The sequence below is a fragment of the Lycium barbarum genome, chromosome 1 (genome assembly GCF_019175385.1).
Source record: "Lycium barbarum isolate Lr01 chromosome 1, ASM1917538v2, whole genome shotgun sequence".
NCBI lineage: Eukaryota > Viridiplantae > Streptophyta > Magnoliopsida > Solanales > Solanaceae > Lycium > Lycium barbarum.
This window is the reverse complement of record NC_083337.1, coordinates 143,336,887-143,363,415: the sequence shown is the minus strand read 5'-3', so window position 1 is coordinate 143,363,415 and position 26,529 is coordinate 143,336,887. Positions and strand designations below refer to the sequence as shown.

The following is a 26,529-nucleotide window of genomic DNA, read 5'->3' as shown; positions in this document are numbered from 1 at the left end:
GTTCATTCTTTAACCTCAACTTTTTTCCTCAAGTTCTCTCTCGCGTTTCGTAACCGACGGACAGCGTCGGTTAAAACCGACCCAGTCCGTCGGTTTTGTTAAAAAAAAAATTAAAAAAACTGACGGTCTCATGTCGGGTTTTTTTTTTTTTTTTTTTGAAAATTAAAGAATGAAATGTAGGAACTTGGAGTCAAACCCGACTATGTTCCTTGGCATTAAAGGGCTTTACCACTAGACCACTGATATTTTTTGTTCATATACTTACATTGATTTAATTTATACTGTTTTTTCGCTCTAAACACTGACGGACTCTGTCTCCGTCGATTTTTTATAAAAAAATAAAAAATCGACGGACTCCATCAGTTTATTTTAGAAAATAATATAACAAATAATTATATTTTTTCGCGCATTTTTGTGCAAAAAATAATCGACGCAATCCGTCGGTTTTCTTAAAAAAAATATTTAAAAATATTATTGAAAAAGCCGACAGAGTCTGTCGGTCTTTCCGTCAGTTTTTTCCATCGATTTTTTTTCTGTCGATTTTTACCAGTTTTTTTTTTAAACAAGAGGAGCTTGAGGAAAAAGAAGCAGGGAGAGAGAAATATAGGCCTGTGGAATGGTTTAATGATTAATCTGACGAAGGTTTATGAGTTTGTACACTGTTTATATAAAAAAATAGACGGAGACCAAATTTGATAAGTTTTTGGATAGTTAAAGGACTAAAACCGGTAAATGTATAGTTAAGGGACCATTTTAGACCTACTCCCATAGATAAGGGACTATTTATGGCCTTTTCTCCCTACAGATCCTTCATTCTTTGGAGAGCAGCCACACCTCTTGTCTTCTTCTTCTTCTTCTTCTTCTTCTTCTTCTTCTTCTTCTTCTTCTTCTTCCTCTTTCCATTTCAAGAAAAGGGTTTCACTGCCATCAGCCATGGCAGAGATTGCTCCTCTATTTTCATGCTATAGTTTGTCATCTACCTTCCTTTGCTCGTCTTAGCCACGTGAAGGTCGTCAAGTCCAGCCAAAATCTTCAACTTTCAAAAAATGGCCATGTTGACTCAGAACAAAAATCAAGTTCAAAATCCCGCCCAAATTGAAACCCTAGGTTTTTTATTTACACCTATAAATATCACTCTAACTCCTCAGCCAAAGGGACGTTTTTTGGGAACAGCTTGAACACCCACAAAACACCACTATACATGACTGAAATTACTTATAGGATTTAGCTGCTATCACCTTTTTGAAACTCTTGTATCTTCTCTTTACTGTTATTGCGGGCTCATTTAGTTCGAGGTCTGAATCTATTCATAACGAGAGAGTAGAATCGACGCCGACGCCCCACTCACTGCACCTGCAAGAGGTAAAATCTGATTCTATTACGACTTGTTCTTCTCTAGTTTCAAATTCTATGTTCGCGTAAAGATAAATCATGTTTTGATGTCTTGTTGTTACCATTTTCACTTAAATCTGTGCTATCATCTACCGTTTTCTTTTTAGGTCTCTCAAAGGCTATTCTTTGACTAAAATAGAAATCATGTTTTATTAAAGTGTGACTGTCAATATTCGTACTAGAATTCATATATATAAAGTAATATGGAAGTTTAGAATGAGAGTGAATATGTTTTGTTTGATGTTCAGTGATTTGGCACGATTTGTAGTCTTGAGCATTTAGATAGAAAAAGGAAGAAGAAAAGATTAGAACTGTACATTACATTTATGCTGATATTAAGAAGCGGACAAACAAAAGCAGCCGATTAAAACATAAATATGCACAAGCATGACAAAGGGCAAGTAAATTACTTTGCATGACTGTCCAAATTCCCTTTTGCAAATCATGAACCTGCTCCCTTATTTTGTGACTACTTTGAAGTATTAGTTAAAAATTAGGGACAGAAAGGACTGTTATGTTCAGGTATCCTTCATGATAAATCTTTAGTATAAAGGAGACTATTTTCTTGTATGCATAAAGATTAATTCCATTCGAGTTAATATATTTTCCTTAGTTCATTGCACTCACAAAAGGTAATATCGCTTCTCCTTCGTTTTTGCTTTTCTCTCAGATTCACGGTTTAGTTTTAGGCAGTTTTAACTAGTTTCATCTCTGTTTGGATCCTTCATTGATGTTCATGTTAATTTATGTGACTAGTGAGTTTCAGTACTTATTTGATTGGTTGCTTGAATTAGAATAGGTTAGAGTATTGAGATTGATTATCAGGAAAACAAAAACTGTTGTTTGTGCACTAATTCGATATAGATGTTGGTGTAACATAGTTCCAGTTTTGAGTAGCTTGTTAATGATTGACATGAATCTGATTTGGATTAAGTGCCATTACGTAGTCTCTAGCTGGTGGTTGCCCTGTTCAGTCTATTCTGATAATTAGTCGAATTTGTGGGTTAGTAGTTACAATATTCTTAGTGTTGTTGTCTCAATCTCACTCTGTTCTAACTAAAGATAACAGCTAAGTATGGACCTAGGGGGCTAATCAGTTGCTTAAGCTATGGTTTAGGATTTTCCTCTATTTCTCGAAGTCATATTTGTGGATTGTTACCGTTTCAGTCGTAATGGAAGTCGTCTAATGTGTTTGAGCACTATTCTGAATTTTCGTAAAAGAGGTACTAAATATTTGATTAGGAAGATTTCTATACCTGGGATGAATAATGTTGCTTCAGATAAGTTACTTGAACATGATAGGTATTGTGTAGCTATTGTAATTGAATGAAGGTAGCCATACATTGTATGATGTTTATGTGATTTGAAATAGTTCGTTTAGCCGTGCTTTAAAATCATTCACTAGATGTATGTTTAAGTCAAATGGAATATCTACGTCATGTTACAGTCGGCTCTTATTCTCTGCTTGTTTGCGTTGATGAGATAGATACTTGGGGATTAATTTTTTCTTACATTTTGATTGCGAAGATGTATGCATATTTTCAAAAATCTCCTATTATTTGGTTTAGTTTAAAGAACGAAGCATAAAAGTATGTTTTAGTCATTCGTACTCTACTCAGAAATTTAGGCACCATTTCTTTATAGATTGCTGCAAAATTTATGACAATGTGATCTCTACTTTTCTTATTTAAAGTTAAAGGCAAAAATTCCTTATGGTTAACTTCTATTCCCTTTGTTTATCTTGCATGATCACACCGGAGCCGGAGAGTTTCTACTTTGAAACTCAACGACGTTGTTACCGCACGGAATCCGCATATCCTTTCTCGTCTCTCAAACATTCAATCACAGAGGATATTTTGTCCTTCCATAGAAGCCGAACACAACCATTGAATCATCTCATTTATTTTTGTTTGTTTTATTTACTTGTGTTGGTGTGACCAACAGTTTTATCTTTAATTATGTGTTTATGGCTTTCTTCTCCTTCTAAAACTCAAAATGGCCGTGAGATTAATTATTAGGATATTATTTAGAATTTCTCATCTGTAAGCAGTAGCGGGAATACTTTTTATAATATAGAACGGGGTATTTAAAAGAAAAAGAGTGATTAATATGGAGGGTGTTATGTTAGATATACATAAGAAGAGTTTATCCAAGTTTCTTCCAATATTTCATAGGTCTCTTTCATAACGGGAGGTTTGCATTTTTCATAAGAACTAAGAAGTGTCGTCAATAATATTTTCAAATGAGGGAATTGATTTTCCATACAAAATTAGATTTTTAAAACACTGATTACTCGGGTTTTCCATTCTTGATACTTGAACTCAAATGTAAAAGTGTCTCAATTCCAAACATTATATTCAAATGCATGGATAGGATATTAATACAAAGTAGCCTATTGGTTTTCATTATTAAATATTAATTCTTTCTTTGTTTTATAATTAATCAATTACTTTGTGGGTCATCACTTGTATTTAACATGGCTTTTGATTAATGTAAGTCCGGTCGGTTAGCCATTATTAATGGATCTTAAAGGATGCTTAATACCTTCCCTATAGATTAATTGAACCCCTACCTAGAATCTTAAGTTAGTAGACCTTGAAATGGAGTTAACTTTAGAAAATAACTTTAATGAACTTTAGGTGACCTAATTCACTATAAATAATTAGGTGGCGACTCCTTAACTTTAATTAACCCCGGAATTACCGGAATGTTGTGAACTATTTTGATCCCGATTAAAATAGGGTATAACAATCATTAATGAGGATACGTGGGAGCTAGGAGTACTGCAAGCTGATCTTTCTATAAATGGAAAAAATGGCAAAAAATAGAAACTTTAAAGTCAAGTACCAACCACTTAGAAACTGTTTATCCATGACTTAGGAGCCGTTTGGACATGATTTGAAATCCTGAGATGAAATCATGTTTGGACATGCAATTTGAATTTCTTAAATTGTATTTTTTTTCTTAAAGACATAAAAACCCCCACAAGTTGTGAAAACTATCAAAACTTTTCCAATTCTTATATCTTACCAAATGAGCAAGTCATAGTTCATAACAAAATTAATACACTAGCTTTATAAAAAATACAATATCAATTGATTAAACTTTAGTTCAATAAAAAGGAAAATTTAACATGAATAATAATGTAACTACTCTTTAATATAATCCTCCCACATAAATAGAGGTTGGTAGAAGTTAATGAGGTTGATAAATGATTGATGGGAGTAATTGTTAAAAATATCTACCAACTTATGGGTCAAGTTTTACATTTAAAAAATTTAAAATCATGATTTGGGATTTCATCCCATGAGATGAAATTGCATGTCCAAACGCTGACTTCATCTCATGACATGAAATCGCATGTCCAAACGCCTACTTATAATTCAACAGCATTAATATTTGACCATCTCTGCTCTGCGCCTTCTTATTATACTTTTTTCAAATTCTCTTCTACATGCCCCACTTTTTTCTTTTTAATCTTAAACTTTTGAAAGTGGATCAATTCACCATAGAGATAAAATGATTGTTGAGTGAAATAGTGAATTAAGCTTCAGATAAGTGAATCATGTGAATTATGAACCATTTGTTGAGAAGATTATCCCATAAGTTGAAGAATATTATGAAAGCTTTCTCTATATATATAGTCTAACGTGCAGTTGAATATAAACGCAATCTAAAATACAATTTCAAGTTTAAAATCAAAATGTAACCTATCACTTTTCATCAATTCACTCCAAACCGGAAAGGAAATTTTAGTTCCAAAAATCACTGTTCTTTCTGCCAATAACGATAGTACTACATTTACATAAGCTAACCTTCTTCATAAATTAAAATGTTTCTAGTCAGAAAATTGAAAAGGGAAAACAGACTCTTTAACTTAAAAAAAAAAAAGTGAGGATAGAAGTAATTAGTACTCCTATATATAAAATGGTACTCCCTCCGGATAAAAAAAAAAGTCCACTTAGCCATTTGCACACCCCTTAAGAAAATACTAACTCCTATACAAAATAGATAATTTGACTAAACTACCCCTAATTAAATAGGCATTGGGATTTGATCATATAACACTTAATAGGGGCAAATATGAAAAAACAAGGTTAATTCTTTCTTGATTTGTTAAGTGGACTCTTTTTTTGATCCAAGAACAAAAGGCTAAGTGGACACCTTTTTTTTATCCGGAGGGAGTAGAAAACAAAAATGAAATCACCCAGCACACTAATTCACTACTAAGAAAAGGGGCATTTTCGACCAAAAAATTTCGACCACAATTTTGGTCGGAAAAAAATCGACCACAGGTGGTCGAAATTTGCAGAATTTAATTTTTATTAAACTTTTTATAGGATTTCGACCACACTGGGTCTATTTTTTAACTGGAAAAGTGAATTTCGACCATGTGTGGTCGAAATTAATTTTTGTACAAATAATAAATGGGAAAAAAATATTTTATACATAATTAAATTATATAAATATAAAACAATTAATTTAAAAAAAAACTAATTTCGACTACAAGTGATCGAAATAATTAAGTCAAATTTGGTCAAATATGACTTAATTATTTTCGACCACATGTGGTCGAAAATTCAAACAGATTTAGACCCCATCGGGTCACTTTCTTTTTATTTTTCTCCTTCTCTTTCTCTCTCCTTAATTCCTCCTCCCTCTCCTTTCTACGCAGCCCACCACCCCACCTCCTTATATGCTCAACGCCCGCACGCCACCGCCGTTTCCGACCAGCAGTCGAAAATCTCAACCAGACGCCATCGCCGTTTTCGACAAGCTCAGGTATTTTTTTTTTCTTTTTCAATCTTATGAACACAAGCCCCAAATTGAACTAGTTCTCAAGCATGTATTTCAATACCATGTTGTTAGTTGCATTACCTTCTATATTTAGTAGATTTGATAACCTTTTTTTAAATCGCAGTAGTTGTTCTAGGGTTTATATCATGTTATGTTTTTAGGGTTTTGAATTGAAATTGAATGAAATATTGAAATTGATTTGGTGGTGGAGTTATGACAGTTGTGAGGAGGTGGATTTGGTGGTGTTGTTTCTATGTTTCAAAGTCCAATGCATATTGGTTTTATTACTATGGAACCTAATAGTCTTTTCATTCCTCAGTATCTTGATTCTCATCTTACACTCTTCGTTCGTAGAGGTAAAGTTTATAACTTTTTTTTTTTGGTTTTTCTTGTCATGGTTCTTGTATAAAAAAATAGTGCAATCTTGTGCACTGATCGCTGTTTAAAATAGAGGCAAATACAAGATTTAAGTTAGGACTGCCCTTTAAAACACTGGTAAGAATATTCCACTTACCAAGTTGCCCTGACCGAAGGAAATTAAAACTGGAATTGTGCAAAAGTAGATGAAGAGCCATTATTCCATTTGTCCCTTCTATCACAAATAAACAGACTTTTTTGACTTCCTAATTTTTAGATTTTTAAAGGCTAATTGTGAAACTAATTATGAAAAGATTTGATGAAGTTTCCATTGTCACAAATTCTCTCAACAGCTAAAGAGGTTTATATAGAACTTTGATTCATGAAAGATCAGGGCTGCTTGTAATTTGAGGAATTAAGCCACAAGAATGGGATGTTTCTTTCATTTTGGGTATTGCTAAGGGCATCAGTATAATTTGCGTATGTTCTCCTACAAGGAAATACTTTACAGGCCTAGTCATGAAACCTTAAGACATCATCTTTCCTTATCAGTCAAAAGCACCTTTTGTCTCTCAATTTCATAAGATCGAGTGGTTGTTCTTTTTTTTACACCATAGCCTCAAACTAGACACTAATGCCTCTTAGCCCTTTTGTCCCACTGTCTACAATCATATCCTAGCACTGATTTTTACTTATTGCTATACTGTCTGTATACAGTGTGTAGCCAACCAGTGATTGCTATTGTTTATTGAACCCACTGACAATTTCAACTGACATAAGAAAGCTCCAGTCCTAAAATCCTGTAATTCAGTGGATGATTTTACTTTGTTTAACGTTGCAAGGGAATTAGTGATATCTCACTAGTATCACCACCTTTTTCAGTGTGAAATGAATGTGTCTCTCTAGTAAAGAAATTTTGTAAGTTGAATGCATGTTGACAATTGTGCTTTAGGTACTGGAACTTGAGAGCTCTGCTTCATATTACTTGAGATGAGATTTTTCTTTGTCCAGATAACGTTGAACTTCATTTTGGATGCTTGTGGAATTCCAGTCTAATTTGAGATGGAAATGCGGTCTTGTGAGTCCTTGATAGGAGAGAACATGAACATATAGGCACCTTCACCCATTATATTTAAGAAGATATGTAGTTTAAAAAAAGCATGCACATGAAACTATTTCTGGATGTATTGAAACGTAGATGCTAGACATTATGGTTTCTGTCTTTGCTGTTCAATGCTTATTACGATCACCTTGTAAGACCCAAAAGTGGTACCGGCTCATTTTTTCCAGTAATTACCAGTAAAGGGTTGGTGACCAGTTCCTGTAGACCTGCTCCCATAATCTCTTATATTTCTAGTTTATGAGAGGTCACTAAGGGCTCTTGAGTCCTGTCTTGAGATTTTTCTGAAGTGTTGAAATTTTTCTGTCTTCTCTTGTTCATGATGTTATTTATTACATTATCAACCTTGGTGCAGATTACGAGTGCTGGATCTCAACAGGGAGAGGCAATGGAAATTTTGAGGAAGAAAAGAGATAAGTTCTCTGGTTTTTCCTATGAGGAAACTGTTCAGGTAAAAGGAAAGGGAGTTCTCATACGTGGTTTAAGGCTTCCATTCTCCTTCCGTTCCATTGTTGAGAAGCTTTTTCTTTCTCTTCAAATTCGTGCTACTTGTGGAATTCCAGTCTCTTTGGCAGGTTGGTGTTGTGAGGAAAGAAGATCTCTTCTTTAGAGTGTTAAACTACCGAGGAAATTGATGAGCACTTTGTTGCTATTCAAGAAGAAGGAAGTGCCACTGCTATATTATTTTCATTCTTGATCAAAATTAAATTGGTCTGGATGCCACCTTTATACCCATCGGCCCTTGAAAGCATAGATGCTACTGATGATGGCACAGTTGATCCTAAGGAGTATGAAGCTATGAAGCATCAAGTTGCTCAGCTAACAAGAACACTTAATTCCTCGGAGGCTAGGATGTTGGGTATGCAAGCCCAAATTAATAGTTTATGATGGATATGTTTAAATGAATATGTATATTATCTTTAAGGGTTTGAATGTAGTTTTAGTTCGAATTAGAAGTACTTTTAAGTTTATAATGTTTAAGTGTTTGAATGATGTTTATGATGTTTAAGTGTTTGAATGATGTTTATGATGTTTAAGTGTTTGAATGTAGTTTATGATGTTTAAGTGTTTGAATGTAGTTTTAATTTTAAGTACTTTGAGGTTGAATTTGATTGTTTATAAGTGTTTGAATGGACAATGTTTAAGTGTTCAAGTGTTTGAACATTGTTTATGGTTGTTGTGTTGCATTGTTGATGCATTGGATGGCTGTTTTGGTTGATGAATTTGACTATTTGGAAATTGGTAGGTGGGCTGCCAAAAGCAGGCAAATGCTGGAAAAAATATTCCAGATTTTCGATCACAGGTGGTCGAAAATTAGCCCAGATATTTCACAATTTCGACCACATGAGGTTGAAAATGTACCCAGAAAAATTCAATTTCGACCACATGTGGTCGAAATTTAGCAAGATTCTTGACAGATTTCGACCACATGTGGTCGAAATTCTGGGCCCAATTTACAATTTCGACCACATGTGGTCGAAATTGAATTTTTATTTTCTTTTTATATTTAAATATAAATAATGTTTTCGACCACACGTAGTCGAAAAAGTTAAATATAATTTAATATAAAAATAATTTTTTCGACCACATGTAGTCGAAAACAATTTTTCCCTTAATTTCGGTAGAATGTGATTTCGACCACACGTGGTCGAATTTTTTTTTTGACCAAGCTGTTATCGACCTACGCGTGTGGTCGAAATAAAGGTTTTTTCAACCTCGTGTGGTCGAAATTTTTGATCGAAAATCTCTGTTTTTTTAGTAGTAATTATGCCATAAAGAAACACAAAAAAGTTAAGTTATACAGTGACAATATTTAGATTCCAAGAAAATGTAATTCAAAGCTACACCACGTTTGACCCAACAACGTTGAAACACGTCAACGTGACCGTATAAATTTTATACAGTGAATAAAAGTTAAGCTCAATAAGTATAGTAAATAGTACTCCTACAATGGAATAACAGTGCGAACAATTTGAAGTGTTCAGCTGAATCATTTTACCCAAATGCACAACAAAAACACCACCAGGAATTAGCTAGAAGTAAACTTACAAATGTTCACCTAAGAAGTTATAAGTACTTACGGAATTAGTATTATTATCACTAGCAACCACAAACGTGTATCAATATTTTGGAGTACATCACAATTGTAATTTTGGAGCCATGAATTAGCCAATCTCCAAATTACAGCACAAAATACCACTGACAGCTTCTATTATATACTAGCAATATCGCATTAACTATACACCTATATACGACTAATAGTGTTGATGGCCCTTATAGCCTCAACCTTAAGTCCAATGCAGAGCCTGAATAAGCAGAAGAATAGGAAGATGAAGAATCATACTGATCTTCACCTGACATTAATGTAATAGGAGGAGGAAAATTTAGATCCAAATTAGTATTAACAGCTTGTGTTAATCCTGAACCTGAAACTGATGTTGATGCAAAACAACCCTTCACATTTTTATGACTAGCCCTGTGTCCACCTAAAGCTTGGTGTGATCCAAACACCTTCTTGCAACCCGAACACTCGAATCGACCTGAAGAAGAACAAGGCTCTGATGCAGCAATATCCACAATGTTCTTGTCCCTCACAACATCGTCAACAGGTTCAGCATTATTTACAATGTCATCAGGTTTTGTTCCATTGGCCAGTAGTAACAAACAGGCGGCAACTTCGTGGTCTTCATCGGTCACAGTTGCACTAGAAATTGATGATTTGTGTTTTTTTCTAGGGATAAATTCTGAACCTGAATTTGGAGAATCAACATTATTATTGTGTCCGGGCCTGAAATTAGGAGGAGGGTTAATGCCGCGCCATTGGCGTTCAGGATGACAACGCATGTGACCAAATAGAGCCTTCCATGACCAAAACTTCTTACCACATTCAGTACATGGCCTAGTAATCTTGGGAGCACTTGGGTCTGGCGGTTTTTTGGTAATTTTAGGCTTACTAACTCCAGAAAAAGAAGAAGAAGCGGGACTTGTAATTTTCAAGGAGTTACCACCAATTTTCAAGAATCTACTTCTTTTCCTTTTGAGATTATTGTGGGGTTGGTTGAACCTCATAGTATCGTCTGATGGGACATGTGTAGTAGAGTCAAAGATGGGTAATCTTGATGGTTTTTCTTCATGACGTTCTAGTTGAGGGTGGCAATGATCAAGATGAAAGTTGTTTGAAATAGAAAGAGATTGATGATAACAATGGGAACTGGTACTAGGATGATTTTCCATATCTCGAATTGACCGAAAAAGTTGAATAGAAGGCATAGGTTTCTTTTATGGAGACATTTTGGAGCGGTTACTACTTGTGTGCTGTCAGAGAAGAAGAGGGAACGGTTCCATTTTTTTTAACCACGGTATTCCAATTGTACCCTTACTTTTTCTCCAAGGATGAGAAGCCTTATTAATAGGGAAGCACCTAGTTGATTCGGGTAATCACAAATTGAAAATGGATAAGCACGTCCCCCACTGTCACCTAAACATTTTCAAACACAATAAACAGATAAGTTTAACTGCTTTTGCTCATAATCATGTGGGGCCACGACGTTATACCTCGACTGTGCATAATCCTAAATTAATTGGAGATGGATAAAAAAATTTAAGAAAAAAAATAGTAATGGACATGTAAAAAGGGAAAAATATTTTCAATGGGACTAGGTTGTTTTGCCTTTTTAGTCCCCGCATATAGTCAAACTCTTTTTTTTAAGGAAAGACCAGTAATGATATTTATTTATTTATTTATTTATTTGATAAAGTGAACTTTATTTATTTATAATTACGGGTGCCGGATATTACATTAGATTGGATGACACTTAAGTTCCCTAACATAACCAACTTATTACACACATTAGTAGATACTTTTCTAATAACACCAAGACTAGACACATCATTACTAATAGTTTCCATAACAAAAGATGGAGGAGTTAACAAAAACATAGGATCATCCACTGCAACTACTTCTTGACGTCCAAGTTGGGCTAACAAATGCTCTACTTGATTTCCTTCACGAAAGTTGTGGCGCACTACTGGATTCCCCAATTTCTTCAGCCAAAACCTGCATTGTAAAATTAAATTGTCAAGGGGGGAGGAAGAAGATTGTAGGAGCTGAATTACCTCAGTGGAATCAGTTTTCACTTTTAATGGAGCAATTTTGTGGTCGTAAGCTGTTTGTAGGCCATATACTAGGGCCTTTAATTCTACCTCTAGATGATTTAGTGCTTGAGTTTTTGTGAGGAAACCCGTGATCCAACTGCCTTGAGAGCTTCGTAGAACACCCCCTAATCTGCTATATTGATTGATACTAGTAAAGGCTCCGTCTATATTGAGTTTGGCACATCCCATATCTGGTGGAAACCACTTGACATAAAGATTGCGGGTAGTCTTCTTAGTGGGGATGAAGTTAGTATATGTAAACTCCAACGTGGTCCTAAGGACATCCTGATAACGTACATGGTTTGTAGTATGATGAAAAATATTATAATTCCTATTTTTCCAATGCCAAAGTGCGAAAGGGTATAGGATATCCCAAATAAGCAAGGGGTTGGACATACGAGTATTAGAATCTCGAATGACTTAAAGCCAATGCTTGTGAGGGTCTATAGCATCCATAGTAGGAACTCCCAGATCCAACCATAATTTCTTAGCTATAGGACAGTCAACAAAAATATGATTAGTAGTTTCAATCTGCCCCGTACTAGTAGGACAAAAATCATCATTTATAATATTAAGTCTGTGGAGATACTTGTTTGTAGGGAGCCGATCACGAAGACATTGCCATAAACGGAATTTAATTTTGTTTAAAGTCTTGAGTTTCCATATCCAACAGAAATTAGTAGTCTGATCATTGGAAGTTTGAAGAAGTTTATATACTGAAGAGGTGGAGAACATACCATTGGAATTAAGACCCCAAATGGGGATTATCTCTACGGGGGGAATTATCCAATATATCAACATCTCTAACATACAACTCTTAATCTCGTCAGGGATAAGAAAGGAGAATTTATTCCAATTCCAAGCATGGTCAGTTCTATAGTGAGCAATGGTGGTATTCATGTCACTAAGATGAAGGCGGCCCTGAAGTAAGGATCTGAACTTTACATTATTACCAATCCAATATGGTTCCAAAAATTAATAGTATTACCATTGCCAACCTTCAAAACATACGTTTGAAGCAAAGCTCCCACCTTTTAAGAGCATTTTTCCACATGAAGCAGCAATTAGTAGTACTAACGCTGTGAGCATATTTAGTGATTAAATAGTTGGCCCAAATAGAGTTTGGTTTAGTAAACAATCTCCAAGCCAGACTTGTTAGTAAAGCTAAATTCTTGTGATCAGCCTTCCTTGTTCCCAAACCACCCTTTTCCTTTAGATTTTGTCACAGTGGACCAGTTAAGATAATGTAATTTCCTACGTTCCACTGTTGTAACCCAAAGAAAATCTCTTTGGATCTTATCGATTAATTTATGTGTCTTTTTTGGCAGAAAAATATATTGCATAGCATAACCAGGAATGGTATTAAGGGTAGCATTAATAAGAGCTAGCCTGCTAGCACTAGTGAGAAAATTAATTTTCCAAGCGAAAAGTTTGCTATGCATTTGATCAATAATATATTGGAAACCCCTTGGTTTGGGAGAATGATTAAGGATAGGGTAACCCAAATATTTTCCAAAGTTGTTAGTAGAGTTAATATTAAATAAATCAGTGGTGAACTACTGAACTGAACTACGTTCGTAGAGCAACAATTTGAAAAAATAACTTTAAGACTTGGCAATATTAATGGGTTTGTCCAGAGAGAGCACAAAAAATATCTAGACACTTCTTAATCGTTTGAATAGAAAAGGTAGAGGCTCGCGACATAAATGTTGGATCGTCGGCATAAAACAAATGAGAGAAAGTAGGGCCAGAAGCAATCAGCCTAAGTCATAAATAAAAGACCAATCCAACTTGTCATACGCTTTTTCTAAGTCTCCCTCGTTTACTCTTGGAATGTTGAAGACGGTTCATAATTTCCGGATAATGATACAACTATCAGGAGTCCGGAGCCAAAATGGCTTATTTTTGCAGCCATTAGACCAAAATAGGGTGTCTTTTTTTTTTATACCATAATGGGCATTTCGTTGATTATTCAACGAAATGCCCAGCATTTACTGTTCATAGCCGCAACAATTTTTTTTTTTTTGTTTGCAGTTCGTGAACTGCTTAACGAAATAGCAGTTTTTTTTTTTTTTTTTTTTGCATTTCGTGACACAATCAACGAAATGTATGTTTTTTTTTTTTTTTAATTTCGTGAATAAAAATGAAAACTGATTTGTTTTGTTTTGTTTTTTTTCGCATTTCGTGACACAATCAACGAAATAGGTGTTTTTTTTTTTTTTTGTATTTCGTGAATAAAAAAAGAAATAGGAAATTATAAATTTTTTTTGGGGTGAAGTTATATATATATGTGAATGAAATAAAAAAAAATATATATATGAATGAAATAAAAAAAAATATATATATATATATATATAATTTCCTATATATATATATATGTATGAATGAAATATATATGTATGAAATATTTTCCTATTTCGTTGGTATATAAACGAAAAAAAACATATATATATTCATCTTATTTCATTGGTATATGAATGAAATAAAATATATATATATATATATATATATATATATATATATATATATATATATATATATATATATATATATATATATATATATATATATATGAATGAAATAAAAATATATATTTTTATTAATATATTTTTATTAATATATATATATATATATATATATATATATATTAATAAAAATATATATTTTTATTTCATTCATATATATATATATATTTTTTTTCATTTATATATATATATATATATGAATGAAATATTTTCCTATTTCATTGGTATATAAACGAAAAAAAATATATATATTCATCTTATTTCATTGGTATATGAATGAAATTAAAATATATATATATATATATATAGATATATTGTTTATTATTTCATTCATATACCAATGAAATAAGATGAATATATATATATATAAAAAAAAAATCATTCATATATATATATATATATATATATATATATTCATATGCCAATGAAATAAGATGAATATATATATATATATATATATATATATTTTTTTTTTTTATTATTATTATTATTTCATTGGCAATGAAATAAGATGAATATATATATATATATATATATTTTTTTTTTTTCGTTTATATACCAACGAATTAGGAAAATATTTCATACATATATATTTCATTCATATATATATTTCATTCATATATATATATTTCATATATATATATATATATATTTCATATATATATATATATATAAATAGGAAATTATATATATATATATATTTTTTATTTCATTCATATATATATATATATATATTTTATATATATAAATAGGAAATTATATTTTTTTTATATATATAAATAGGAAATTATATATTTTTTTTATTTCATTCATATATATATAACTTCACCACCCCAAAAAAAATTATAATTTCCTATTTCTTTTTTTATTCACGAAATACAAAAAAAAAAAAAAAACACCTATTTCGTTGATTGTGTCACGAAATGCGAAAAAAAACAAAACAAAACAAATCAGTTTTCGTTTTTATTCACGAAATTAAAAAAAAAAAAAAACATACATTTCGTTGATTGTGTCACGAAATGCAAAAAAAAAAAAAAAAAAAAATTGTTGCGGCTATGAACAGTAAATGCTGGGCATTTCGTTGATTATCCATTATGGTATAAAAAAAAAGACACCCTATTTTGGTCTAATGACTGCAAAAATAAATCATTTTGACTCCGGACTCCAATTATCAATAGGTCTTCTTCCAGGGAGAAAACTAGATTGGAAAGGACCAATTATTGTCACGCTAACTGATTGATTCTTTCCTTTCTTTTCAATTTTAATTTGTGCCCAGAAAATTCATTATCCTAAGAGGAACATTGAAACATATTATAGTCTACAGAAAGATTACACGAGACTCATTTCTCTCATCAGGCATACAACGTGAAATAGTACTCACAAAAGTATTTTTAAACAATATATTCGTATTGTAGCAATATCAAACGAAATTTCGACTTCAAGACATATGGTACACAACGTGCTACTGTGCTAGTTGTGAAATCTTCCAACATCATCATACCACGATATTATCGAAAGAATACATTCTGATAATTTTAAATATTTGATGTTCAACAAGATATAGCAAATATTGATAAGTTACAAACTAATGAGCTGAACAACACTCGTTCAATACCCTTTAACAAACTACACATCTACATATATCAATATTTACAAGGCCCTCACTTGCCAAATTACCAACCAGACCAGTTCACCTTTGAGACATTCATGCCCTGCCGTTGAAGTTGAAGAAGCTATTTTGAGACTGTCCCGGGACAGTTTGGGTGCTAGCAGTCGAATGCGGAATGTGCTGTTGCTGGTGTTGTGCATGGTGATTACCACATTGAACGAAGGACTGCGGTTGGGGAGGTAAATGAGAACGCATTCCTCTATTTCCATGCGCAGCTGGAATTTGGCCTGCTTCAATCTTAAGCCGCTGCACTTCTTCCCTCAAAGTTTCATTTAGTGCTGAAATTTATTCGCATATATATCAGTACTATAGTTCTATTATTATCACATATCATATAAGCAAAGCTTGGACAAAAAAGTGGAGAAACAAATAATATCACTGAAGAATACTAGAGTAGGCAAGTCCTTAGAAAAGGGAAGAACATAAAACCTTGCAAGCCAATGATGTTATAGTATGGGAAACTTACGTTAATGTACCTTCGGCCATCTAGTTTACCAATACCTATACACTTCGGCTGTATAGGTACGTATATATTGTGTATGTATGTATAGTATATGTATATTTAATATACTTTATATACTACCTATACACTATGTACATAAATTTTGTAAAGTAGATGGCTGAATGGCATTTGGCTGTAATTTTCCCGTTATTGTAATCTTAAATAATAATTTTGACATACTTTCACCTTAAAGAGGATCTTTATCCTAGAGGTGCTGCTGATAATAGAGGTTTAAATTTTTATAATAATTGACTGAATCAAAAATTTATTTCAGTTTATCTAAACTTTTCCAGTTCTGTTCTGCTTGAGAGAGAGATAAAGAGAGAAACACATTACATTTTCTGGTTCTTTTAGAAGACTTGTTTACGGGAAGAGTAATGATTTCCCCGAAACTACACTGTTAAGGAGAGTTGAAAATGAAAACTCACTCGAAGCCAACAGATTTGGAGATAGAAGTGTACTCAATATGATGGCATCAGGGATGAAGGGAGATGTGATGGTGAAACACAGAAGTAAAGACAAATAGCAGAACGGAGAAGATACAGATAGCAAAGCACAAGAGTGACAGTAATATAAATTTGTTAAAAACAGCACTAGGTTTACCAATCTCATTTGCTGGTACAGTAAAACCCCTGTTTCTCTTTAAAATGAGATTGCAGAAAAAATAATTAGAATGTTTCTCAAAATGCTCCGTTTTTGGAGGATTTTAACAGGATTTTGTTCATGCTTTGACCCACCAAACACTTCACCCTTCACTATCTTAAGCTTAAAACTCTTATGTGCACAAGTATCTTTATGGCCAGATTATAAGAGCAAAGTTTATATCAAGTTATAATAGAGACATACCATCTCGAAGATGTGCTTGTTGTTCCAAAGCTTGCAACCGAAATTTGAGTTCTTTGTTTTCAGCAGTTAATCCAGAGGTATCTCTCTGCATCAACATCCAAAATTGCGCGAAATGAGGACGACAGATTGACAGTTCAAAATTCTACATGTTTTACTTTGTGGAAATGAACCACTGGTTTTAGCAAACAATTGCCTCACTGGTTTTAGCAAACAATGTGTTGGCAATTGTTATTATCTTGGGGATGTTCCCTCCAGCAATATATTGATAGTGCCAGCCAATACACATTTATATAAACAAATAACAATAGCCCTTGTGCACAAATAAAAATCTGTATCAGTTACCAAAAAAAAAAAAAAAACTGCATCATGTAAAGGTATCATACTATATGTTAGTCCAGAAAAGAAATAAGAGCAAAGGTTGAAAAGTAACATCAAGCTATTCAACCCATCCCAAAAAAAAAAAAAAAAAAGGAAAAACAGGACGAAAGCAGGATGGCAAAGTGCTATGCGGACAATTAATAGGTCAAAATTGAAGCTTTACTTGTAATAACTAGAGATACGTGATGCCCTTTTTTTTTTTTTTTGGATAAAGGTAACAGATACATGATGCCTTTAAAGTTAAGTACATACTCGCCATTCTTGCATCAAGAGAAGAAAACAGTAAGTAAAAGAATAACATAATGATGCATTGTTAACAAGTGCGATGGTTCCACTGATTAGTATTGACCACGGTACCACCAGTATTAGTACTAGCAGCAACAGGAATTTCTTCCTCTGATATTGGAAAAATGTTAATGCCAAAACTATTCTGAGGAATATGACTATCCTAAACAAGGAAATTTCACTTTTGAGCACCACTGAGATGTGCTTCCACTTAAAAACACCTGATTGCAAGACAGAGTAGTGGGTGAAAATGAAAAGGTATGGCTAAAACCTTTTGCGGTAATCATAAAAAAGTTATCCGCTTCCCAAGACAGAATTGCAAGTAACTAGCTTTTCAGAGGAACTGTTTGCACAAACAGATAAGGAGTACCCCACAAAATTTCAAATTGCAATGAACTAGGCATAAGGAGATATTTGTACAGCAAAAGATTGGAGCTCCCACTAACACTTGAGTAGCATGACAGACAAAGCTTCTTACAGCTTCTTTCACATCATCTGAATTTGAGCTGAGGTGCATATGTGATAGAAGCAATTGATCCATAATTACTTGGATATCTTATAAAGTGAATATAAGCCTAAGATGCTACAGCAATAGTATATTCATACATCTAAATGAAACAGTGGGACATTTTTCAAAAAATGATCAGCAATTGCTAGTGTTGTGCGGGCAAGCATACGCTCCCCTGGGAACCTACTACCTCCCACTAACAGGTAGTAACTCTGCCTACCAAGGCTTAGGCAAATGGAAGAAATCACCTAATCTTTTTTGCATCCGCACGGATTTGAACCTGAGACCTTAGAGTTCTCCTCCCACGTCATTGACCACTAGGTCACACCACGATAGCAATTTCGTTCATAAATGATACCAGTAGTTACAAATTAGAACACAACAGAAGAGCTATCAAGCAAACTAAAAATGTTGAAAATACCATTTACATAAGGTACCAATTGTATAGAAGAGTTGATCAACAGAAAATACGCTTGAAGTAAAACATTATGCAAAAGCTCCAGAAATATGATAAGGTTGCGGTCATAAGTGGGGCTAAAAGGTTTCAATCTTGGTTTGCAAGTTGTATAACAAGCCCATTTACAAAAGTCTCCTTGTTTTCCATATTCAAGAATTTAACTGGAAGGGAGTCCAACCTACCAGTTAAATCAGTTATGCAATAAGTCCTGTACCTGTTTCTCTCCACAAAAGAAAATTAAGTCATTTTTATTGATCATATTGCTTTATCAGTTGCTTCATCTTTTGATTGCAGAAGCTATATGTAAATTTCGGAGTCCATACAAAAATGAGTTGGACTATGTTTTGCTAGCTAGTCTTAGCCAACTAACGAAGGCTTTGGAAATTCCGTCAACGCAACTCCAGAGTCTTTTCGTTTCGGAATGTTCCTTTGGACAGTAATTTGATTGACCATGAACTCGAGGTAAAATGACCTTTTTTCTTAAATATAGGAAAATGGAGAAAGGAGAAAAAGAAACCCTGTCCGAGTGTTCAATTACAAATATATACATTCAAGATCAAGGTCATCGAGTGAAGTGAACCAATCATGTCTTAGTTTAGACATCAAATAAAGCTGAGGCCCTTGGTGATGCTGTGACTTTGCTGCATACGTACATTATTTAACAATATGTTGCTAAAAATGAGAAGCTATTCAACATGTAAGGCTACTTCAGAGAACAGAATTTCATAATTGCATGTTTATATCTGCAAAATTCCATACCTGTAGAACTGTGATCTGAGCAGATAGAGTGGTGGCTTCAGTCTGCAGAGTCTGCACTTTCCTCTCTAGCTCACCAGTATAGCGAGTTTTTCGCTCCTTAGAACGTGCAGCAGATTGTCTGTTTGCTAGAATCCTGTAAAATTGCATGAAAATGAAAACTCCATTTAAAAGCTAGAACTTGCAGTCCGGTTCTATAGTTCTCATCCAACAAAAGGTTTTTCTTTTTGGACCAGGCAAAAGGGCATATTATTATGGTTTAAAAAAATGAGACGACCAAGAATAAATGCTGGGAAGCCATGAGATCCAGAAAAGAAACAATGCAACTATGTCCTTTTGTAAGAAAACTTTCAAATTCCAAAAGTTGACAAAGATGCTTCCCAATTTACTCAAAACTTTCAAATTCCAAAAGTTGACAACGATGCTTCCCAATTTACTCATCACTTTAACATTCAGCAGCTTAAAAATACTACAGCCTCCTTCTATTTGGCTCTATATCATGTTGTATCACCATAGAAGGCGCAATAGCATCTCTTCCTCAACAAAGTAGCCTGACTTAGGAGCTACTAGTTAGGCTGCAAGTAACTTCTTTTTCTTTTTCCTTCCTAATGTGCAGATGAGAAAGAAATCCAAGTCAGTATAGTAGTTAACCAAACATAAGCAACAAGCTAGTCAGTGCTTCCTTCAAGACTTTGGTTCATTCTTCTCCATTTCCTCATGCTTCTTGTGTTGTTCTATTAATTAATAGGTCTCAAATCCTCCTTTTTAATCCCTCTTCCCTCTCCTTAAGAAAAAGAGATATGATAACAGTATGACTAGTTTAGCCAGTTGTTTAGCATAAATCCTGTCTGGTAGTGATAAGACATCATGGTTGTCTGTGAGAAATATATGGGAAGCCGTTTCAGCTATTCAAAACATGATAATTGTGGAAAATGTTCATCATATTCTTTCCCACTCTCCCTCCCAACTCATATCCTTACATTTCCTTGAGCGAGAGAGCATGGAACTTGCATCATTTCCGAATTGTTTCTAAATTTACTTGTTTCTTCTCCCTTCCCCATGTCCCGTCCTTTGCATCTCTTTCCAAATCTAAAATTGCTTCTAAATGCTCCTTCAACCCCAGAAAGAATGACAGTATTACATTTGAGGAGTTAATATTTTACTTTTGACTACAAACCGTTTTGCACGTTTTAAAATTCATAGTGTAAACTTAAATTTTTGTGTTTTGTAGTAACTTTATGTAATTTCACAAAAAAAAAAAAAAAAAAAAAAAGTTTCATTGACCTTTGTATACTCCAAACTCCACCATTATTCTTGGGACCAAGAGAGTAATTTTTTTAGACCATATGTAAATATTTTATCTACACTTGAAGAATCCATCCTACCAAGTTAAACTAAAATATGTTATCGCCAGCTAAAATTATGCTATTTCAGCACTCCAAGGAAACAACAAATGACTTAAAACAAAGAATTGCAACTACCATCTACTTTCCTCACCTAACCCAGTCCAAAACCAATTTAACAAACCCAATAAAAGATTCCAAAATACATTTTTTTCTCTATAAATCACTTGCCCAAAATGATACGTAAACAAAAATTATATATTAACTTGCACCCCGAATTTGTACTAATAGTCTATTAAGGGCCTGTTTGACCATGAATAATTTTCACTTTTTTCCCGGAATTTAATTCCGGAATCATGTTTGGACATACAAGTGTTACAATTTTCCGAAATTTAACTTGAAGTTGAATTCAAGCTGTTTTCACATTTTTCACTCCAAACATTTTTACAATTTGTATTCATTTCCAAACACAACTCCAATTTCCAAAAATACCAATTTTTTAACTTTTTTCCAAACACTACTTTTTCCAAATTTCACATTTGTATGTCTAAAAACCCATTTAAAAACACAAAACAAAATTAAAAATGTAACCTTTTTTGCCCTCCTGGGATCAATCAGGGGCAGCTCAAGAAGCCAAATTTCACATTTTTTATGTCTAAACCAGGGGCGGAGCCAGTAAGGGTCAAGGGGGTTCATCCCCTTGGGCGAAAAATTACACAGTTTTATGTATACATAGTAATTATTGAACCCCATGGCTTCTTCGTATTTTTGAACCCCTTAGTTAAAATCGTGACACCGCCACTGGTCTAACCGCCTAGCAAACATATTAAAAAACACAAAACAAAATTTTCTTAAAAAAAAAAAAAAAGGTAACCTTTTAGCTCTCTTGGGATCAATAAGTGACAGCTCAGCAAGCCTATCAGGAGCCATAGCTTTCTTAACCGAAAGCGAATCAGACTCAAACGACGACGTCGTATCAAAAGAGCCATCCATTGAATTACTATGCCTATGACGTGTCCCACCAGAACCACTCATCACCCTCTTCTCAGCACCACCACCACCAAAGTCCAGTCCATCAAAAAAATCAGCATCAACAGACAGACTCCGGTAATGGGCCGGGTTATCCGACGGCGGCCCAGCAGATAAAGCCGGCCCAGTAGATGAAGAATAATCGGGTGAATTGGAAGGCTGTATAAGCGAAGAAGGGGGTTGAATGTTAAAGTTGTCTAAGAGCATGTCGTCGTCATCGAAGTCTGGGAAACGGAAAAAGGTTTCCGATTGGGCTCGACGATGACGGGACCCACGTGTAGGGGTGTCCTGCATCTGGTCTAAGTCGGTCTGAGTTGAATAGAATTGGGCCTGAATGGGCTTTCCGGTGAACTGAGGGTCCATTTTAAAGGAACCCGAAAATAGTAAATCGATGAAGGGTGGGGGGAGTGGGACCCAGGGATTGGGAGTAGAAGCAACAAAGAAGAATAAGGAACTCTTCAAGAGGGTCACATGGTGGGGGAGGGGGTTTTGTTGAAAGAATATAGAGGCTACAGCAAGTCAGCAACAAGCTGCCCTAAAATGGGGTCGGGCAGGTAAAGTTTTAAAATTTATTATTTTGTTGACTAAAAGTAATAATATATTTCATTAGAAAAATATCTCTGAAATTCACATAAAAAAGTATAAATTCTTTAATTTTCATACTTTCACATAAATTGGACAAAAGGAATAAATTTATCACTGGTATGTTTTAGATTCAACCTCACTTTTACTCCCCTACCATTTAAGGTTTGGAAATCGATATTTATCTACCTATTAAATGAGAACAATAACTCCTTTATTTTTGAGTGAGAATTCTCTTTTTTTTAAAAATAAAATGTAGAATCAAAATACGAAAATATATTCAGTTAAAAATAACGTACTTCTTTTAGAAGATAAGTTTTACCTGCATGTGCATTAAATTTTTGAGTTTTAACTCCTCCTCTAAAATTGCCTTTGGTAATCTATGAATTCTCTCATTCACCTCATCCATTGTTCTATTGAACATCCAAAATAAAAATAAAAAAATCAAAGCAAAAAAGAACTCTCTTTAGATACTTTTCTTGATTAACTTAAGCTTGTGTTTTCTTCATTTTTAATGAATTTAAGCTAAGAGTCAGTTTTACTTTACTCCTTAATATTTAAAGATTGAAAAACAATACCTTCTTCACATGTTGAATAGAAATTGTAACCCCCTTATACAATATTTTCCAGTGAGACTTTTCGACTTTTCATTTTCTGAATAAAGTTTTTTTTTTCTTAGAACTAAAATACGAAAAATATATAACTATTATTTATTAGATTTAAGTTCTCTATACATTTGCATAAACATAAGCACTCAAATAAGTGCCCATTGATTTCATCTAACCAAGCAATTCGTCCATAATGCTCAAAGAATTGCTTATATAAATATAATTAGAAAAATGTTTCAAATAGGATAAAAATTGGACTGATTATTTTTAGAAAACAAAATTATCTGCTTGGCTCATTTGAGTCTTTTTGAAAATAAAGAAGATATGCTTAAACAATCTATTTATGTGGAAATTATTGTGATATATATCTTAGCGGATGGAATTGCTACTATACAAAATATTCATAGCTGACCCACAGCTAATTTTAGAGAGCTAAATTAGGTAGACTGTTGCTGTGCAATTAGAACCCAAAAGTTTAATACGTGTGCAAGTAAAACGAATGTCACATAACTTGAAATTTATTAACAGATTATTTCAAAAGGTTGTTATATCCTAAAAGTAGTAAATTATTTTCAACGAAATAGGTGAATATGACAATAATAAGAGTTATGTATTTTCGTATTTTAATTCTAAAAAGAAAAATTATAAGCATCTTTATTTAAAAAAGAAAATTTCACCGGAAAAAATTATATAAGAGGGACCAACCCTGTTATGGAATAAAGTAGGATTGACCCTATTTTTTATTCTGTTAAAACATTAACTGTCAACGTAAATCACTTTTCTTGGATAGGAAAGGAAGGAGATTCATAACAATCCAGAAATATTATTCACCACAAAACAAATTTTGTGTTATTATTTATCATATAATAATTATACGATATTATTATTTACTACATAAATAACTTATATAGTATAATTTCTCATAATTATGGATTGTAAACCAAATGATTCCTAAATGATACAGTTTTCCTAATATGAATAATTAATTCGTTGTATTTTTGCTTGACTTTTATACCTTTCATGCATTTACAACCCCTAAAAATAAATTTAAAATTCAATAAAAATTCACTAATTAAGAAAAATTGCAACTGACAATATATATATGATTAAAGTAAAGTTAAACATGCTAAGTAATGGTAAGAGAGAAAGCAGTAAGAGAGAAAGCATCAAGAGATTATTGCTTATTGGAGCGTCCACCAAGCTTTGATTGATATTCACTGTTTGGTGAAAACGAAAAACGATTCAAATCGAGAATCGGAAAAAAAAAATCGATTAAATAAATCCACGCATTTTTGCGTTTGGTTTAGTCTGATTTTAAATTTTAAAAATTAAGACAAATATTTGTTTTGGTTTGATTTTTAATAAATGAAAAACAAAATTGAACTAAACCGACAAACTATATACAAAATTCATATATATCGTTTTACCATCAATTTAATCTCTAATAGACTACTAAGCTTTAGACAAGTGAGGGTTGCTCCATTCACGATCAGTAGGTCCAGGGTTCGAATCACGCTAAAAAAAATGTGAAAACACTATAGATTCTCCAAAATTGGAGTGTTGGGGGCAGGGCGGCGCAGGGGAGTGGTGGGGGTAGCTAATCAGAGCTCTAAGCCTCCAATTAAGTGAATAGAGCTCGGTGGAACATCGTCTATTTCTTATTCTTTTATTTTTTGAAGAGCCACCACCTTTTCTCGCACAACCTCTACAACAGGATGTAGCATATCAATACTTCGTAATATTAATACTAGTTCTGAAAATCGTTTTCGCAACTCATCTAGCAGCTAGCAGTACTACAATAGTAGTAGCTCTAGCCCTCGCCAATTGTGTACTCTAAGTGGTCGTTTGGTACACGAATAAATTTATGTTGGGATTATAGCCTGGGACTAAATAATCCTTGGATTATTTAGCTAGTCCTTTGTTTGGTTCATTGGATTAAAGATGGGATATACCATGTATAATTCAAAGCATGTGTTTGGTTTGAAGTTGGATAAATCTAGCTAAAGTTTTCATTTCCAATTTTAACCTTGAAATTCTAATGACTTATTGTGCATAAGTGCAAAAACATACAAGAGATCCAACTTGGTGCATAGGTTATAAATTACCCATTATAGTGAACTCTCACTAGTTTGTTTCCTTTTTTTTTTTTCTTACAACTTTGGTTAGTCACTCAAGCTAGTAAATTGGTTGCCTAGAAACCAAAAAAACAGAAATTGAAACTAGGTGCTGGAAATGCAAGAATTGTGCATAAAACTGTGCAAAAATGATGCAGAAAATGCAAAAATTATGTAAAAAATGCAAAAACTGAAGCCAAAAATGCAGAAAACCGTGCAAAATGATGTAGAAAATGCAAAAAATGTGCAGAAAAATGCAAAAACTTAAGCCAAAAAAATTGCAGAAACTGTGCAAAAATGATGCAGAAAATGTGCAAAAATGATGTAGAAACTGTGTAGAAAAATGCAAAAACTGAAGCCAAAAAATGTAGAAACTGTGCAAAAATGATGCAGAAATTGTGCAAAACTGATGCAGAAACTGTGCAAAAATGATGCAGAAATTATGTAGAAATTGTGCAGAAAAATGCAAAAAATGCAGAAACTGTGAAAAAATGATGCAAAAAATACATAAACTGTGCAAAATGATGCAGAAACTGTACAAAAATGAGTGCAGAAACTGAAACTAAGATTTGTAGAAACATACACAAAATACCATACCATAAGAAAAGTTCAAAATATATGATTAGCATTCATATATAATATTTACATTTGCATCCTCATTCTCTTCTCCGTCACATATCAAGTTTATAGAGTAGAGGCATCAAAATATAATACAACCATTAAACCTTTTGAAGATCGTGAATTTAGCAAAAATTATCAACCCATAGCCAGCTCGTACAATCATATTATGTACTTGGAAACCTATCATTGACAACTATCCATACATATAACATTGACATCTCCATCCTCATGCTCTTCCAGACTACATATCAAGTTTATAGAGCTGAGGCTTCAAAAACAGATACAATCATTAACCCTTTTGAAAGTCGTCAATTTAGCGAAAACATCAACCCATGGCCAGCCCTTACAATCATATTCATATACTTGGAAACATGTCATTGACAAATCATCCACAAAATGTTTTGACGTTAAAGTTCACCCGTTAGTAAGAACAAATCCATTTTTCTAACATCAGAAGTAAGCCCCATTGATGCTTTGATTTGTTG

General features: G+C 33.3%; 2 protein-coding genes and 1 long non-coding RNA gene across 3 annotated transcripts; 1 reads left to right on the top strand and 2 right to left on the bottom strand.

The window, feature by feature from the left end:
* Nucleotides 1-5,999: 5,999 nt before the first annotated feature.
* Nucleotides 6,000-8,837, top strand: LOC132641238 (uncharacterized). Its single transcript, XR_009582762.1, has 2 exons — nt 6,000-6,174; nt 8,022-8,837. It is a non-coding gene; the product is annotated as an uncharacterized LOC132641238 (long non-coding RNA).
* A 1,103-nt stretch (nt 8,838-9,940) lies between these two features.
* LOC132615396 (zinc finger protein ZAT3-like) lies at nt 9,941-10,900 on the bottom strand. Its single transcript, XM_060330002.1, has one exon. The coding sequence runs from the start codon at nt 10,898-10,900 to the stop codon at nt 9,941-9,943; it is 960 nt and encodes a 319-aa protein (XP_060185985.1).
* A 4,917-nt stretch (nt 10,901-15,817) lies between these two features.
* On the bottom strand, nt 15,818-22,596 carry LOC132641228 (transcription factor VIP1-like). Its single transcript, XM_060358145.1, has 4 exons — nt 21,965-22,596; nt 19,751-19,883; nt 17,364-17,448; nt 15,818-16,293 (listed from the first exon to the last, which is right to left on the bottom strand). Exons 1-4 carry the CDS (start codon nt 22,480-22,482, stop codon nt 16,052-16,054), a joined length of 978 nt encoding a protein of 325 aa, XP_060214128.1. The 5' UTR covers nt 22,483-22,596; the 3' UTR covers nt 15,818-16,051.
* Nucleotides 22,597-26,529: the final 3,933 nt, after the last annotated feature.

What these genes read in the sequence shown, in the direction of transcription:
- LOC132615396 (XM_060330002.1), bottom strand. Translation starts at nt 10,900, where the DNA reads ATGGAAAATCATCCTAGTACCAGTTCCCATTGTTATCATCAATCTCTT.
- LOC132641228 (XM_060358145.1), bottom strand. Translation starts at nt 22,482, where the DNA reads ATGGACCCTCAGTTCACCGGAAAGCCCATTCAGGCCCAATTCTATTCA. An exon ending in GATCCCAAGAGAGCTAAAAG is followed by an intron (nt 19,884 to 21,964) that starts GTTACCTTTTTT and finishes GCAATTTTACAG; the next exon opens with GATTCTAGCAAACAGACAAT. An exon ending in CTCAGATCACAGTTCTACAG is followed by an intron (nt 17,449 to 19,750) that starts GTATGGAATTTT and finishes ATGTTGATGCAG; the next exon opens with AGAGATACCTCTGGATTAAC.